Source organism: Pollachius pollachius, assembly GCF_949987615.1.
Source record: "Pollachius pollachius genome assembly, chromosome: 3".
NCBI lineage: Eukaryota > Metazoa > Chordata > Actinopteri > Gadiformes > Gadidae > Pollachius > Pollachius pollachius.
The window spans coordinates 18,927,347-18,943,742 of NC_136936.1; the positions used below are offsets into that span (position 1 = coordinate 18,927,347).

Genomic DNA, 16,396 nt, shown 5'->3' on the forward strand with positions numbered 1-16,396 from the left:
TCTTCACATAGGAGTAGTTTAGCGAGGAGGTCTTCACATAGGAGTAGTTTAGCGAGGAGGTCTTCACAAAGGAGTGGTTTAGCGAGGAGGTCTTGACATAGGAGTAGTTTAGTGAGGAGGTCTTCACATAGGAGTAGTTTAGCGAGGAGGTCTTCACATAGGAGTAGTTTAGCGAGGAGGTCTTCACAAAGGAGTGGTTTAGCTAGGAGGTCTTCACATAGGAGTAGTTTAGCTAGGAGGTCTTCACATAGGAGTGGTTCAGCGAGGAGGTCTTCACATAGGAGTAGTTTAGCGAGGAGGACTTCACAAAGGAGTGGTTTAGCGAGGAGGTCTTCACATAGGAAACATTTAGCTAGGAGGCTCATCTAGGAGGTCTTCACAAAGGATTGGTACCGCTAGGAGTTCTTCAAATAGGAAACAGTTAGCCAGGAGGAGTTCATCTAGTCGGTCTTCACATAGGAAACGTTTAGCTAGGAGGTGGTCATCTAGGAGGTCTTTACGTAGGAGGGGTTTAGCGATGAGGTCTTCACATCGGAAGTAATCTTGGAGTTATTCACATGAAAATGTTCATGTGAAATGTTCAGCTAGGAGGCCTTCCTATGGGAAGAGTTTAGGAAGAAGGTGTTTAGCTATGAGGTGGTTAGTGATGAGGAGTTTAGCGATGAGGAGTTTAGCGATGAGGAGTTTAGGTAGAACGAATATAGCAACGACATGTAAACTAGGAAGAGTTTAGTTAGAAAAAGTCTAGTAAGGAGTACCACTCGTGGGTATTTAGCTTGGATTGTTGTTTAGCTATAGGAGGAGTTTATCTGTGACAGGGGTTATCAAGGAAATATTCCAGTAGGAGGTGTTCAACTTCAAGTTAGTAAGCTCTAATGTGCAGGAAATGGATGGCTGCCACCTCCATGGCTGGATATAGGAAGGAGTTTGTAAGTGTGTCTGGAAGAGAGACAGATTGATTGAGAAATGGGATTAAATGATGGAGAAGTCTGTTTGAGGGGATTTCAGGACATAGGCCTGCTCTTGGAGACGTTTGCTTTAAGACAGTGAACCAATCTTATTCTACTTTTGGTTGACGAGTAGAAGCTGTAAGAGAGACACATGTGTATTCCATCACAAAAAATGTAACTTTTGACATTGCTCTCCTAAACACACGTGCAGTTATCAAGCAGAGGGACCCGCAGACTGCTTGACAAGAGCAAGACCTTTCATGTGGCCTGTGGAATAGCCATCTGCATCTTCTCCGGTAACTTGGCTACACACATGTGGGTGTCTGTGTGGGTCAGTTGTGTGCGAGTGTGCATGATCGAATTACAGCCTTCATACCACAAGTAGGTGTGTAATAATATGTGCATGCACACGTTCAAAGCCATGGTTCTTCCTATCTCATGTGTGTGAGTTTGTTTATATTTGTGTGCACGTACGTTTTCAGGCCTAATCTCTGGTTGGGTGGGCAGCTCTGGGTGTGGTGTGGACAAGTTGATCTAAGACAGCATTCCTTGGTTACCATGTGAAATGGATTACCAGTTGGTGTGTGTGTGTGTGTGTGTGTGTGAGTGCATTTGTGTGCGTGTGGGCGTGTGTTTCTGTGAAGTACATGTGTGGCTGTTATTATTTGGGGAGTTGGGGGGGTCCGGTGTTGCAGAGTCTTATTCTGCAGCTTTTGTGTACAATGGGTTCCCAGTCCCGGTCAGCGGCCTCTGCAGCGGCTGTGACTCTACTAGCAGGGGTTGTTGGTTGGGATGCTGCTGCTAGGTGGCCGCATGTAAAGACCACAAGATGGAATTGGATATTTGCTGATGTCATAGGCGTATTTAGTGCATAGATTGTCTGTTCTTTTCTTAAAGGGCCTTTTCTGACATTGACCAACTCACAAAGCGTGCGTGTTGAGGGGATCTCTATGACAACAAGTCAACAACAGAAAGCGTTGACTATTTGCTTTTTAGGCTTTGGTGAGCAATCCGTTGAGTTAATTCGCCCCTGTCGTCTAAAACGTTTTTTTTTAAGGATGGATGTCAGCGATTTGATCCCCCCCTCTTGATAATGTGCAGTTAAAGATGCTTCATGTAAACAGATCATTAGCTAGGTCTCAGCCCACGTAGTCTCGGGAGAACAACTCCAGCATGCAAACATGTACATTACGGCTCCCCTCCTATACGACCGCTTGTAAAGGACCTGGTATGTAACATGACATCACTTCCCGGCAATGTTCCTGCTAGCGCTGTATATTAAACCTCTCAGCCCCCCGCCTTTACCCATCAGACACACACACACACACACACCGCACACAGACACACACACACACACCCATTCACACACACTTACACGTTACACACATACTTATCCATCCCCTTGGGGTAAAGTTCTGAAGTTGTAATTGTAGAGTTTCAAAGCGCTGAAACAACGAGCAAGGAAGGGAGAGGGGATGGGAGGGGGTGAGGAAAGAGAGCACCCTGGTGTCCCTCCCACTAATTTTATCAGCTGTCCCACACTGTGAGTTTGTGTGAGTTTGTATGTGTGTGTGTGTGTGTGTGTGCGTGTGTGTGTGTGTGTGGTTGTGGGTGTGGGGTGGGGTGGGGGGTTAGTAACAGGGATATGTCTTTCTGCTGAATAGACACAAGAAATGCTTAAACAAAGGTACTGGTGTCTGTGTTTGTTTGTGTGCGTTTCTGCTTGTTGGTGTGGGGAGGTTTATTCTTTTTACCGGCATTTCTTAAAATATGGAAGTGGGTTCATTATATTTCAATAACCCTTCCCTTTCGTCTTTCTTTGTTGCTCCCCAGTTGTTCATGTTTCTGCTCACCTGGTCAATGTAGTTAACTTCAGTGCCTTCTATTCTGAGGATCTACCTGCTCTCAATTTGGCCCGTTACCTTGGAGAGGTGAGCACACACAAACTCTCAAACGTGCACACACACATTCTCACACGCAAGCGCCAACACAACTTACAATGACTTTAATGGTTTTTGTTTTGTTTTGGCAAGGATCCTAGGATGATCATTTTGACGACAGGTGAGGTTTGTGTGTGTGTCTTTATTTGTGTGTGTGTGTGTGTGTGTGTGTGTATTTTCATGTGTGTGCATGTGTTTATGTGTGTTAATACTGGTTTGTTCTTCTTGTGTTGCCAGGGTAATGATAAGCTGTAAATGTGTTACAGATTAGCGTGGCACTATGCCAAGGAGCAGAGCGGGGATACATGCTGTGTGTCTCCTCTCTTTAGTCTCGCTCCCTAACTCCTTCTAACTCTCTGTCGACTGGCCTCTCCTCTTCTCTCTGTCTCTCTGTTTCTCCGTCTCTCCGTCTCTCTGTCTCTCTGTCTCTCGTCCTCTCTCTGTCTCTCTGTATCTCTGTCTCTTGTCCTCTCTCTATCTCTCTGTCTCTCGTCCTCTTTCTGTCTCTCTGTCTCTCGTCCTCTCTCTGTCTCTTTGTCTCTCTGTCTGTCGTCCTCTCTCTGTCTCTCTCTCGTCCTCTCTCGTCCTCTCCGTCTCTCTCTGTCTCTCTGTTTCTCCTCTCTGTCTCTTGTCCTCTCTCTCTGTCTCTCTGTCTCTCGTCCTCTCTCTGTCTCTCTCTCTCGTTCTCTCTCTTTATCTCTCTCTCTCTCGTCCTCTCTGTCTCTCGTCCTCTCTGTCTCCCTCTTAATCTTATCCTCTCTTTGTCTCTCTGTCTCTCTCAATAGCTTTAATGTGTAGGGGAAAATGTGAGATTTGAGAAACGGGTTTGCCTACTTAAGTCTGTGGAAAAAAAACATGTTCTTGTACTCAATGAAAGTAAAAGATTTTGATCAAATTAAATATGTTTGTAAGGAATCTTGAAAAGAAACGTTCTAGAAATTGTTTATTTTTCATGATAGCCACATGCTTTGTTAAACATTAGTGTCTCAACATTCTTTTGGATACAAACCATGTAACTCTAATCTCAAGCACTATGGACACCCTTACTAATGGTTGTGACCACGTTGGACCAATGCTATGTGATGTTGTGTTCCAGTCCCAGGGATCACGGGTGTCCTATTGGTTGTCATCCTCTTCCTGATGTTCACAGCCTCCTCCTACTGCATACGGTATGTTGGCAAGTTTTTCAACCTTGATTTAAATACAACAGCATAGCACATGTATTTTTAATTGACATTGCATGTTGGGGGAAATCGACAATAAAATGGCATGATTGATATCCGTATGATAGAATTATTGTGTTAGCAAAATGCTGGAAAACACTGTCAAGAACCTTCTTTGTCCTGTGAGCATGGAATGTGTGTTTGTGTGTGTGTATTTGTATGCATCCATATGTATGTATTATGTGTGTAAGTGTGTGTGTGTGTTTGTGTGTGCGTGTGTGTGTGTGTGTGTGTGTGTGTGTGTCTGTGTGTGCATCTCCATGCATGCCTTTGAACATGCACCCATGTACGTGGTTGCTAGCGTGTGTGTGAGTGCATGTGTGTGTGAATATGCTCCCTTGTGTGTGTGAGCCCCACGATGGGGACGATAAGAAGACAGCCCCCGGCAGAGCAAATCCTTTCTGAGTGTTCGGCTCATGGCTCTGTCATTACCCGGGTCACGGGAGGTCACTGTGCTGTTATGTCTGGCTCTCCGGACCTCAGCGTCCGCTTTGACCAACTCTGATAAGGCCTTCAGTCGGGGTGGCTGAGACTAGGGTTAGGGTTAGGGTTAGGGTGTAATGTGTGGTGAAGCGACCTGTATTTCATATTCGGGCACACACTTAGGAATCCAACAGCCTCCTAAATTGCCGTGAAGCCTTCGTATGATTGGTTCCGTCTTGCTTGTTATATCTACGTACAGGTCAGAGAGCCCCTGTTAGGGAGTGGAAGGGGGATGTAGAGTCCTTGTAGAGTGAAGCTCATGTGCTGCTGTGGTTCTATCCTTTGTTCTGGTCTGTTTATAAGACATACTTGTTTTGATGTTTAACCTTAGCGCTGCTCAGGCCTGGTGTTTGTGCAGACTATGTGGAACTGAGGGCTTAGCATGTGCCTGAACTCGCCTTCTTGTAATCAAATTTCCCTCCTTGGCCTGACATTTAAGTTACCCTGTTCAAAACACCTCAACCTTGTTTCCATAGCACCTACACTCCCATGTCCAAAGACTAGGCTAGACGGCTAAAGCAACATGTTGAGCTTTAGCTAGCTAGCTCCAGATGTTTGTCAATTAAATTGGTTAGTTAGCGCCCTTACATGGACTTTCCCTCTATTTGAAAAATGAAGAAGCATATGGGGTGTGCATTATAACTGAACAGGATGTCTGGATGAGTACTGGTTTACATGACGACTGAAGTGACGCAAGTATTCAGGAATGCAGTCCAGTTGTTTGAGTTCACACTACGTCATACCAGTCACTGACCAGTGGCCTGATGAGAGTCTCATTCATCCTGGGTGGGTTTCATGCCAGCTGTACAGGATACCATGAGTTTGGCACTATGCACTGGGCTATTACTTAACATGATCTCAAAGGAGATAAAGGAGAGGGGCATCAGAACAACTTCAGAACAAGGCGGGCTACCCCTTTCTTTGAATCTGTTATTGGCCTCCCTCCCCTGAGAGAATGGTCCCGGAAACAACTCCTCTTTCTTCACTCCTTCTTTCGTTTTTCCTTTTTGTTCTCTACAAACAGTCCTGTCTGATATCAGCATCGGAAAGATTCCCTGTTGAGTCTTTGCGCTGACATTTGTTTGGATAATGATTTTATTTTGTGTGTGTGTGCGGTTTGTCCATTACAGGTTGTCCAACTATGAGATCTTCTGGTACACACACAACCTCTTCATCGTCTTCTACATCATTCTAATGGTCCACATGGTCGGGTAGGTCTTGGCTCTGGCATCCGATTCAAAAGTGAAATACACGCAATTAGGGATTTAATAATGACTTGGATCCTATCTATGGCTCTTTCCAAGGGGAGCGCTGAAGTACCAGACAAATGTAGACACCCACCCACCGGGCTGTCTCAGGCCCAATCAGAGCAGACCAGAGCTGCAAGGGGAGGAGCTAGAGCCTGGCAATGAAGAGAGGAGATGCAAAGAAGAGGCCCGCTTCCACCCCCACTACCCCCAGGTGTGTTTGTGTGTGTGTGTGTGTGTGTGTGTGTGTGTGTGTGTGTGTGTGTGTGTGTGTGTGTGTGTGTGTGTGTGTCTGTGATCCCATGTGTTTTCACATGGTCATTAAGGGTGTTTGGTGTAAACTTTAAGGGGTGGAGTACTCTAGTAATTTTGTGTGAGTGTGTGTTTGTGTGTGTATGTGTGTGTGTGTGTGTGTGTGTGTGTTTGTGTGTGAGCTTCAACACCGCACGTGTGTGTGTGAGCTCGTGTCTGTGATCCCATGTGTTTTCACATGGTCATTAAGGGTAAAGTACTTCAATAAAACCCCCTTTAAAGCCAATAGTAATGAGGTTTTATTGTGGCTCTATGCAATTAGTCTGGAAGACCAGAACTTTGACAAAACCAGCACCCGCACTGCCAAAAACTATAAGCAGGCTGAAGGGCATACATGCAGACAGACAAACAGTTTGAAGCATTGTGTTCCTGTTAACGTTTTATTGTATTTTTCTCTTCCAATGTTGCATAATGTTGATATGCTTTTGTACTTGTTTCCCTATATTGAGTGTTCTTTTTTTGGATGTTTGCATGTGTGTTTGTTTATGCATGTACACGATTTTGCGTTTCCAGACATGGATGTGGGTGTCGGGCCCTCTCTGCCTGTACTGCGCTGAGCGGTTCTACCGCTACATCCGGAGCAGTGACCCCGTTACCATAGTGACGGTGATCAGGCACCCCTCGGAGGTCATCGAGGTGCGCATGCTGAAGAGGGACTTCAAGGCGCACCCAGGCCAGGTAGTTACCATCAGGGCTCTATGGCGAATGGGTCTGGACCTTCTTACACTTTAAGCTGTACCTTAGTACTTAGTACTTAGTTGTGTTGCATCCTATCCTAGCTAGCTTTGTTGTATATGGGGAATGGATTACTTTAGCGATTGTTAGTGCTTTGCACTGTACCGACAGCAATATGTTGTTTCTCCTTCTTCTGACAAATGTATGTCGGATGGATAAAAGCGACTTAAAATAAAACCTGAACCTTATATTTGCTACCTGCTCAGTATTAATCTTAAATCAGGGTTTTCTCAACATTTAGCATGGCATTAGCAACATTGGGTGAGGACAGCTAAAGGACAGAGTAAACAATGAAACAATGAAATGCACATGCCTGCTCTCTGATTTCTTAGCTTTACTGATTCCCTTCTATGTCTGAAGAAAACACAGATGGCTGGAGTCTAAGTCCAGTCTAGATAGTCTTGCTATGAACACAGAGGCAGTGTTAACAATACACTGTGTGGCGTTAACAATACGCCACACAATAGACATTCCTGAGTAGAAACATATGTCAAGACCATATTTACTTATTAAAAGTATCTATTTTGGCGTATCGTGCCAACATCTTTTTCCCTTCTGTCACGTCTCCCCAGAAAACTCCTGTTGCGACGGTCCTTGTTCTTCGTATCGTAGCATTATCTGCGGCGGTATGGCCTTGTTGCTTTCATTGTAATCCTGTTCTCCTGTCTTTTCCCAGTACATTGTTCTGAACTGTCCCGGGGTCTCGTCGTTTGAAAACCACCCCTTCACGCTCACCACGGTAAGGAGAAAGTTTCCGTAACCCGATCATTCAGCTCACTCACTAGGACATTCCTCACACACGTCACGCTGTTAACACAAACAGGCATGCCTGGATACTGTACATGCAAAAATGCAAGCACAAACACACACACACACACACACACACACACACACACACACACACACAGACACACACAATCCAAAAATATCTAAAAGATTTGCCTCCAGCTGGCATGAAATATCCAATTATGTCAAGGTCCAACAACTTAGATCATCGTTTGTTACATGATTGATAGCTTGTCCAACACACACACACACACACACACACAATGCAGACGTGATATGGAGGGACCTGTCTAGTCCTTTGAAGGGGCTTTTAAGAGAGAGGCAGGGAATTACTAAGCTGGCAGATACTGTCTGCAGGATGGGTGTTAATGTGTGTGCGTGAGTGTGTTACTGTGTGACTAATTACCTGTTGTGGGTGTGCAGTGTCCCACAGAGGAGAAGGAAACCTTTGGCGTCCATATGCGAGTTGTTGGAGACTGGACTGGTGAGTCAGTACACACACACAGACACACACATACACAACAAATACACACACTCTCACACACATACACACACAAATCAAACTTACACAGACTCATGTTACGTAGGTGACAGATGTGTAACTATGCAATTAGCTTTGGTCTGCCTGTCTATCCTCCCACAAACAGCTGTGCGTGTGTGTGTGTTTGTGTGTGTGCGTGTGTGTGTGTGTGTGTGTGTGTGTGTGTTTGAACGTGCGTGTGTGTGCGTGTGTGTGTTTGTGTGCATGTCCAGCATTTCCGCTTCCTAGGCTGTAAGCACTGGGTTATGTGAGGCTGGGAAACTCCATTTCCCATAGGGACAGGATAAGACTGGACCCCATCCCTTCTCCACAGCTGCATACACAAATATTAATACAACCAGCAAACTTTTGATATGAGGTAGAATGAAATCTGTCGCGCAACGGGTTCACCATAAGGATTTGGTAAATTAGGAAAGAAAAGTGTGTTATGGTGCACTATCTTCTTCTAGGGGAGAGAAAGAGAGAGAGAGAGAGAGAGAGAGAGAGAGAGAGAGAGAGAGAGAGAGAGAGAGATGGCAGGCTGACAGCTCCTAAATAGCCTTGCAAGGATTCAGGTGCTTTACATTTAGCTAACGACCACGTCACCCCACATAGCCAGGATTGTGGAAACACGCAAACAGCAATCAAGGTGGTCACTATGGTAGTGTATGTTTAATAGGTCAAAGACAATGTTAATCAAGCCTCTCTCCTCTTCTTTCCTTCTCCTCCTAAACAGAAAGGTTCACAGAGCTGTTGCTTCCTAAAACAGGGGTGGAGCTAGAAATACTACCCATGGTGCAACAGAGGAGATACCCCAAGTAGGTCTAAATCTGTTCATCCAACCCTCTCTTTATTATCTCTCTATCTTTGTTTGTGTGTGTCTGTGTGTGTGTGTCATCATTCATGTTTTTAGAAATAGAGCTGACATGATTTCTCATGAATGCCTGGAATCACACATAGGTTAGGGGTTGGGACCTTATGACCCCTGACCTGTTGCCCTTCCTCTGCTTTGAGTTGGAGAGCACAATAGATAGAGATAGACATGGACAAGAGTTTGTTCTGCAGAACACAATAATGACCCAATCAACACACACATGTGCACACACACACACACACACACACACACACACACACACACACACACACACACACACACACACACACACACACACACACACACACACACACACACACACACGTATTTATTTTTTCTTGTTAGAATATATTCTTTCAAGTTTTTCTAGCTGGCTGTGTGTGTGTGCATGTGTGTATGTGTGTGTATGCATCCGTACGTGTGATGTGTTCTAAAGAACCACCACCACCATATTGTCTGTGGAAATCCAAACACGGATGTCATATGTTTATTTGCTTATGTACGACTCGGAGGAGGAAGCTCCATTGTACATTGTGATCCCAACCTTCCCTCCCTCTCTCTTGCTGTATATATATATATATGTGTGTGTGTGTGTGTGTGTCTGTGTGTGTGTATGTATGTGTGTGTGTGTGTGTGTGTGTGGGGGGGGGGGAGGGTGTGTGTGTGTGTGTGATCGTATTCACTCTTGTGTTCTTATATTGGCCTCTTGTGTTTCATGTTCTTGTACTGTGTTATTCTCAGCTAGCGATGCCTTAACGTTTTTATGTGCTGTCTCTTCTACTGTTTCCCAGGCTGTATGTGGACGGTCCATTCGGCAGCTCGTCACAGGAGGTGTTTAACTACGAGGTCAGTCTTTGTGTGGCAGGCGGAATAGGAGTCACACCATTCGCTTGCGTTCTGCACGCTCTTCTGTGAGTGGCTACCTCTCCTGTCCGTCATCCAATAATAAAGGGGACCCATTGTTCTTTATAACAGCAAATCTGGGAGGATTTTGGATGAACAAAGAACAATATATTAACTTTTTAAATGGCATGCCTCTTCTGCCTTCTCGTACTTTCTTTATTTGTCCGTCTGTCTGTCATCCTGCCTGTCTGTCAGCATGTCTTTCTGTCTGCGTGTCTGTCTGTCTGTTTGTCTTTCTTTCTCTCTTTATTTCTGTCTTTTTTTTTCTGTCTTTCTCTACGCAGTGATGGCTGGAAGCAGTTCAGACTGAGGAGGCTGTATTTTGTGTGGGTCTGCAGGGAGCTGCAGTCCTTCTACTGGTTCTCAGAGCTACTGTGTGCCCTGCACCACAAGGTGAAGCCCTTTATTCTGTATGGAAGCCCTTCAGGGCCATTATATAGAAATACACTATTGATCTGAGGTCATGCATGTCGCCACCTTGTGGCTGCTAAGTGAAATCTTGAGATGTTAACGTAGAGTGTTTATGGATGGTTATTGATTATAAACAAAACATTTACATAATGACTTCAATAAAAAACAACTTAAAACACATTTAAGTATGTTGTCCAACATTCCACTTAAATGGAACAACATTAATGCATTTCAATAAACCACCTCTAGTTTACACATTGACATCCAATACATACTGTCGCCTCAATTAATAAATGTTGCGTTAATGTTGTTGCATTAACGCAATGTTATAATGTTAACGTGATGTTATAACATCGTTTTGTTCTGTAGCTCTGGCAGGAGAACCGACCAGACTACTTGAATCTGAAGCTGTTTGTCAGTCAGACAGAAGATCTCCAGGTAAGAAAAGTATATTATTGATTCAACCTCATGTATTCCTTCTGTGTGTATGTTAATATACATCTGGGCTTCTCTGTTCAATTCTTTCCATGTGTAACTTCGGTCACCCACACAAAACTGTTGATTCAATTAGTAAGCACTAGGGGGCAATATACACCTTCTAGAGAGGGCCACACAAGATCCTTTGAATTTCAAGTTGGCATATTGAGTTAGCTTTTTCTCTCTCTCTCTCTCTCTCTCTCTCTCTCTCTCTCTCTCTCTCTCTCTCTCTCTCTCTCTCTCTCTCTCTCTCTCTCTCTCTCTCTTCATTTACATGGTAGTGTTTCAAAAGTGACAGCTCAGGCTGACAGTATTTGGATGAGTCACGGAGCAGGTGCATGACTAGATGCCGTGCTATTTTCTTAGAATTTAATTGATAATTGATTAAAGGATACAGTCTGTAACTGATGCTGTCATTTCCTGTCTGGCTCTGTTTGTGCCACCTCTCTCCTCCCAGGGGAAGGACTCAGTTTGAGTCCAGTTTAATTGTTGAGATCTCACCCCATTACTTTTTTCTAAAGGGCTAATTTTCTGTAGAACTTAGATGGTTCCAGATCTTCCTATCATTGTAAGGCAGGTTTCACTAAGCTTTGGATTGTTCACCCGCTAATAGAGAACGTGAGCTGTATTTAGCCCGTTGTGAGACAGGTTACTCTTACCCTACTGATGCACTCTTCTGAAGATGTCACAGTAGAAACAGAGACATTTAATAAACTGCAGAAATGTATAAATGTATCAACACCACAGTGCATTCATTCCTCCTAGAAAAATGACTTGTTTCTGTGGTAGTTAAAGCTAGGGGAAACCAGCCAGAGTATGCTATATTTTGAGAGTATCCAATGGAAAAAATCCCAACCCTCCCTTCAGGCCTCCCGTTAAAGCCTCTCCCCCCAACCATGATACTAGCTCTATCTAAAGCAATGGCCTGAAGACTCCGGTCATGCATGCAATGGCAGAGTCCACGCCTATAGCTGAGTAGGTAGGTAGATAGACAAGGAAGCCATCCAATCAATGGTCGATTGAATGGTTGGACAGGCTTTTTACAGCCCTGCAACAGCTACAGATACCAATTAATTCATTCTTTATTTCATCAGAGCCTTTGAATCACTCATTGATTGCTGTCGTGGTGTAAAGAGTTTCAATGATAACCAAAAAAGCCACTCTGTCTGAAAAGTATTACTATTCGCGAAAAACACCATATGCTGGGGATGCACCTTTGTTTTTTTAAGAAATAGATTGCTGAGCCGGCCATTTTCGTAGCCTTTCATGCTATTTAAAACTACAAGGAAGAAGAAGATGTGTTAATGTCAGACTGTCAACATTCTGATCCAGTCCAGTCATGCTTTACGAGGATCATGCTGTTTCTTCCTTCCCATTGGCCGTTGCCAGTGCCACAGTTAATGCGGGTATCAGTCTCCGTCCCCATCACACCACACGAGTCGTGCCCCACAATATCAAACCGGTTTGAAAAATCGTTGCCCTCCTGACTCCACAGGGGGCAGCAAAATCATGTGTCTTGATACCAACCACATTACACATCAATCAGAGCGGACGCCTGCCCCAATCGCCCACTCGTCTCCCCCTCTCCCCCTCTCTCCACCCTTTCCCCTCTCTCCCCGAATAAGTCGGCAGACTCATTATAGGCAGGTTTGTCACCTAGTGGGTAGGAGCCGTAGTCACAATGTGAAGGGCTGAAGTGCTGGCAAGAAGCAGTATCTGCTGAGGCTAAATGCATTCAGATGTTCACATTGTGTCCTTCTTGATGGTCTTCTGTGGTGTGGGTGGGTGGGGGGAGGAGGGTTGGCAGGAATTTTCCGCATGAGGATCCCACCAACTTCCTCCCTTCCACTCAGACTCGAGACATAGACGGCAAAATCGCGTGGCAACAATCAGAGGTGCTCTTAAAAGAGAGCCGCCTTCGTCGTGAGGGACAAGAGCCTGGCAGGGTTAAATGGATATAAATCATTCCAGGGGACTCACGCCAATGCTGCACATCTAACCGGCGGTGATGGCAGAGTCTCACTTCAGGGAAGATTTGGTCAACTGCGGTCAGACTCGCTCTGCCGCCCTCCTGGTGGAGTGTGCGGTGCACTGTTGAGGACCAGCCTCGCTCCGCCGCCCTCCTGGCTGGAGGGTGCGGTGCACTGTTGAGGACCAGCCTCGCTCCGCCGCCCTCCTGGCTGGAGGGTGCGCTGCACTGTTGAGGACCAGCCTCGCTCCGCCGCCCTCCTGGCTGGAGGGTGCGCTGCACTGTTGAGGACGTCACCGATTGGTAGTCCGAATGTTCTTTGTGAAAAACTTTATGGCCGTTGCTCACCGGTACAGTACCCAACTGACGGTGCGCTTATTTCTGCTCTGTACCCCATGGTGTATTGACCTCGAGTCAATCGACTAGAGGTGCACATTACGTTACTTTTGCAAATTAGCTTTCACATTTGACACGTAACACGTGTCGCCTTGTTGAAAGCGACTAGTACACATCTCGCGATAGATTCCACCACAAGATAGGTGAAGGAATTCCCACTTTACACCCCTCTATTTAGTGTACAATATAGAGTTTACTATGTAGGGAATGAGTAAGGGATTAACAAGGGAGCAATAAGGGATAACAAGGGAGCCAAATTGAGTTAATAGCTGCCATTTGTTGAGGTATGTTGAATCAGATGCTCAAAATAATGTAACTAATCTAAATCATTGTATATTCTCAATTCTGCTTTCTCTACTGCAGAGCATGTCTGAGGAGAAGTACCGCCCCCTCAGTTCAAGGCTCTCGGTTGGTCGACCTCGGTGGAAGCTGCTCTTCGATGAAATCAGCAACGCCAATAGGCAGTGAGTTGGAACGGGAGGATCCATTCTGCTATAAATGATGGATCTGATCAAAATCCACATATGGGAAGCTTACCTTTTCATTATGAGAGGGATATTCTTTATGTTCCGGTCTGTGCATTACTAATATATATCCTTTCCATGATTGTGTATGTATTCTAGTCAACATTTTTGCATGTGTGTGTGTGTCTGTTACAGAAAGCACGTGGGCGTGTTTTGCTGTGGACCGAAGGGCATCTCGAGGACTCTCCACAAGCTGTGCAATTCCGGCCGCTACACTGGAGTCACTTTTGAATTCAACAAGGAGTCTTTCAGCTGAGACGGTTGTTACATCATCTACCGGAGGTTACTAGAAACACCATCTACCATCGGTCACTGGTTACATCACCTACCATCGGCTATTGATTGAACTCTTCCCGGGCATGAATACGCTACCGGGCTTGAACACAACGTAGTACCTGGACAGCATATTATACGGTTTCTGTTTCAAATATTATACAAGAGAACGATCATTATTTAATATGCCGTGGTCCAACCCTGCTCTACCATTCTGGCCTGACTATTCTATGGAAGCCTCTGTTCTAGTCTTCAGCCCAGAGCAGCAGCGAGCTGCTCTGAAATCTCTGCATAGTAAATAGTTTGACCTATGATCCCCCTTCACTGCAGGCCCTGGCTTTTCTCAGTCAGAGTGAGCCCCATCCAATCCACCCTCAAACCCTATTGGATCTATCTAAAAACTAATGGTCAACGACAGCTCATATAATAGGGAAATATTCTCCATGCAGACAACAAATGTATGTAATAAGGTGGTAATTCAGTACCAAGAACAGAGAACTGGGATGTTGGGAGAAAGCTCATTCAATGCAAGTCCATTTATTTCTTGAATGGCATTATTTGTATACAATGTTCATCTCTACCGTATATATTGTCATTTTCAGCACACCAAACCGGGGCTTTGAGAACATATTTGATTGATCGTTGAGACCATCATTCACTTGTTTTTCTATTTGGGGATTGGCTTTATCCAGTGGTCGATCTGCTCTGTTTGTTCCTCTATACCAAAAAAAGTGTTTATTTGAATGTACAAGTAAAAAAAAACAATACAAGCCAGTATTCCTAGGTAGTTTGTATATAAATGTATTTATATTTTTTACACTTATTTGTTTACAGGATGTCAGGAACTATTTTTCCTACTTTCCCTCCATCATGCTTTCAGATTTACTAAAGCCATTCATTCATATATTAAAAAGCATAACTACTAATCTGTAGGCTTTATGACAGATTCACAAAACAATCTGAAAGATATAAACATTCAGATGCGTTCACCAAAACATTTTTATATTTCTGTAAAACACTGAACAATTGCTTTGCTATTACTTTTTAAAATATTTGAATCACAACTGTTATTGTTTTGGAATACCATACTTTTATAAAATGGTATTTCATTTGATGTTTTGCTATGGTCCAATTTAGTTTCTGATCCTGGAGCAGAGCAACACAAGAACATGCCTTTTCGTTATGGATTTTTTCTTTTTTTTTGCAAATTGTTTTCTGCTTTGGCTAATACAGGCAAAGAGCATTTGCTCTTATTCCATACATGTTATTGCTCCTAAATACGAGTGCATAGTTGTGTAGTGTGTGTGCATGGTTGTGTAGTGTGTGTGCATGGTTGGGTAGTGTGAGTGCATGGTTGTGTAGTGTGTGTCCATGGTTGTGTAGTATGTGTTCATGGTTGTGCATTGCATGGTTATATAGGGACCTATCCCACTGTAACTTACAGTGTGTCCTACTAAAGCCTTGTTGTGTTTCCCCACAGGAATTGGCTTTAGTTTACAATGAGCAGCAATGAGTGGGGTGAAGGCCACAAAGAAAGATAGACTCAGATCAACTTTATTGCTCGTCCAAAAAAGTAGGATTGTTGAGATGCAATGGAGTCTTACTTTACTGATGGTATGAGAGTGAGCATCTCGCTCACGGATGAGATACGGTCGTTCATAGTTCATTTTCTGCTTACAATGCAAATTGAATAGCAGCGGTTGTTCATGGACTTAGGTAGTTGGGTAGTAACGTTAGTCAGAGAGCCTCCTGGTGGTCAGGGTCAGGTAGGTACTAGAGTTTACCGGCTGAGGTTTGAACCTGAAATAGCACCAATTAAAACAGCAACATACAGCACAGCAACAAAAGCCACTAGTGAAAATAAAGCACATCCTTTGTGACTTGTACTTGAGCTCTTTCATTTAAATCATTATTCAGTTCAATCAAGGTCGCTGCATCTCAGGAGATTACAGTAGAAATCGGAGGGATCCTCTTGGAACCGAGTCAAAATAAAATGAAAACAAAAATAATAAATTACTGAAACTAAAGAGAGTAAAGGAAAAGTCAGTGAGGAAAGGTCACATTTTGGAAAAATGGAACTATAAAATCCTCACATTGGATGTGCTTTTAGGATGTGTTCCATCTCCTTGGTGGAGCCAGTAAATTGCATATTTAAGAAACCCAATCTTCTCATGACCTGTCGCTCTCAGTGGGAACTAACTAAGGTTGCCAATTGCAGTAGTAATAGCCTTTTAGGGAAAAGATGGATTTGAATTTCGTCTATTTTTATCTGCTTGCGCCATTGGGAAATTAACCCTTTACTGGCGTGTAAAAGTGCTCTGAATCATTTCCCACTAATGGCCAATGGGGTGTTCTCTCTATGGGCTGTGCACA

The 16,396-nt window shown here is 44.2% G+C and overlaps 1 protein-coding gene across 1 annotated transcript in view; it reads left to right on the forward strand.

The window, feature by feature from the left end:
- The window catches only part of nox4 (NADPH oxidase 4), a gene marked incomplete at its 5' end in the record, with an annotated part of 16,243 nt that extends 2,127 nt beyond the window's left edge, over nt 1–14,116 (forward strand). The window contains 15 exons of the mRNA XM_079731788.1: nt 1,162–1,246; nt 2,784–2,881; nt 2,984–3,011; nt 3,987–4,059; nt 5,727–5,807; nt 5,901–6,057; nt 6,669–6,833; nt 7,567–7,629; nt 8,100–8,160; nt 8,933–9,014; nt 9,862–9,981; nt 10,258–10,366; nt 10,754–10,822; nt 13,590–13,690; nt 13,886–14,116. Of these exons, the coding sequence (XP_079587914.1) occupies nt 1,162–1,246; nt 2,784–2,881; nt 2,984–3,011; nt 3,987–4,059; nt 5,727–5,807; nt 5,901–6,057; nt 6,669–6,833; nt 7,567–7,629; nt 8,100–8,160; nt 8,933–9,014; nt 9,862–9,981; nt 10,258–10,366; nt 10,754–10,822; nt 13,590–13,690; nt 13,886–14,006 (1,413 nt within the window). The 3' untranslated portion in view covers nt 14,007–14,116. The remainder of the gene's footprint in view (nt 1–1,161; nt 1,247–2,783; nt 2,882–2,983; nt 3,012–3,986; nt 4,060–5,726; nt 5,808–5,900; nt 6,058–6,668; nt 6,834–7,566; nt 7,630–8,099; nt 8,161–8,932; nt 9,015–9,861; nt 9,982–10,257; nt 10,367–10,753; nt 10,823–13,589; nt 13,691–13,885) is intronic.
- Nucleotides 14,117–16,396: the final 2,280 nt, after the last annotated feature.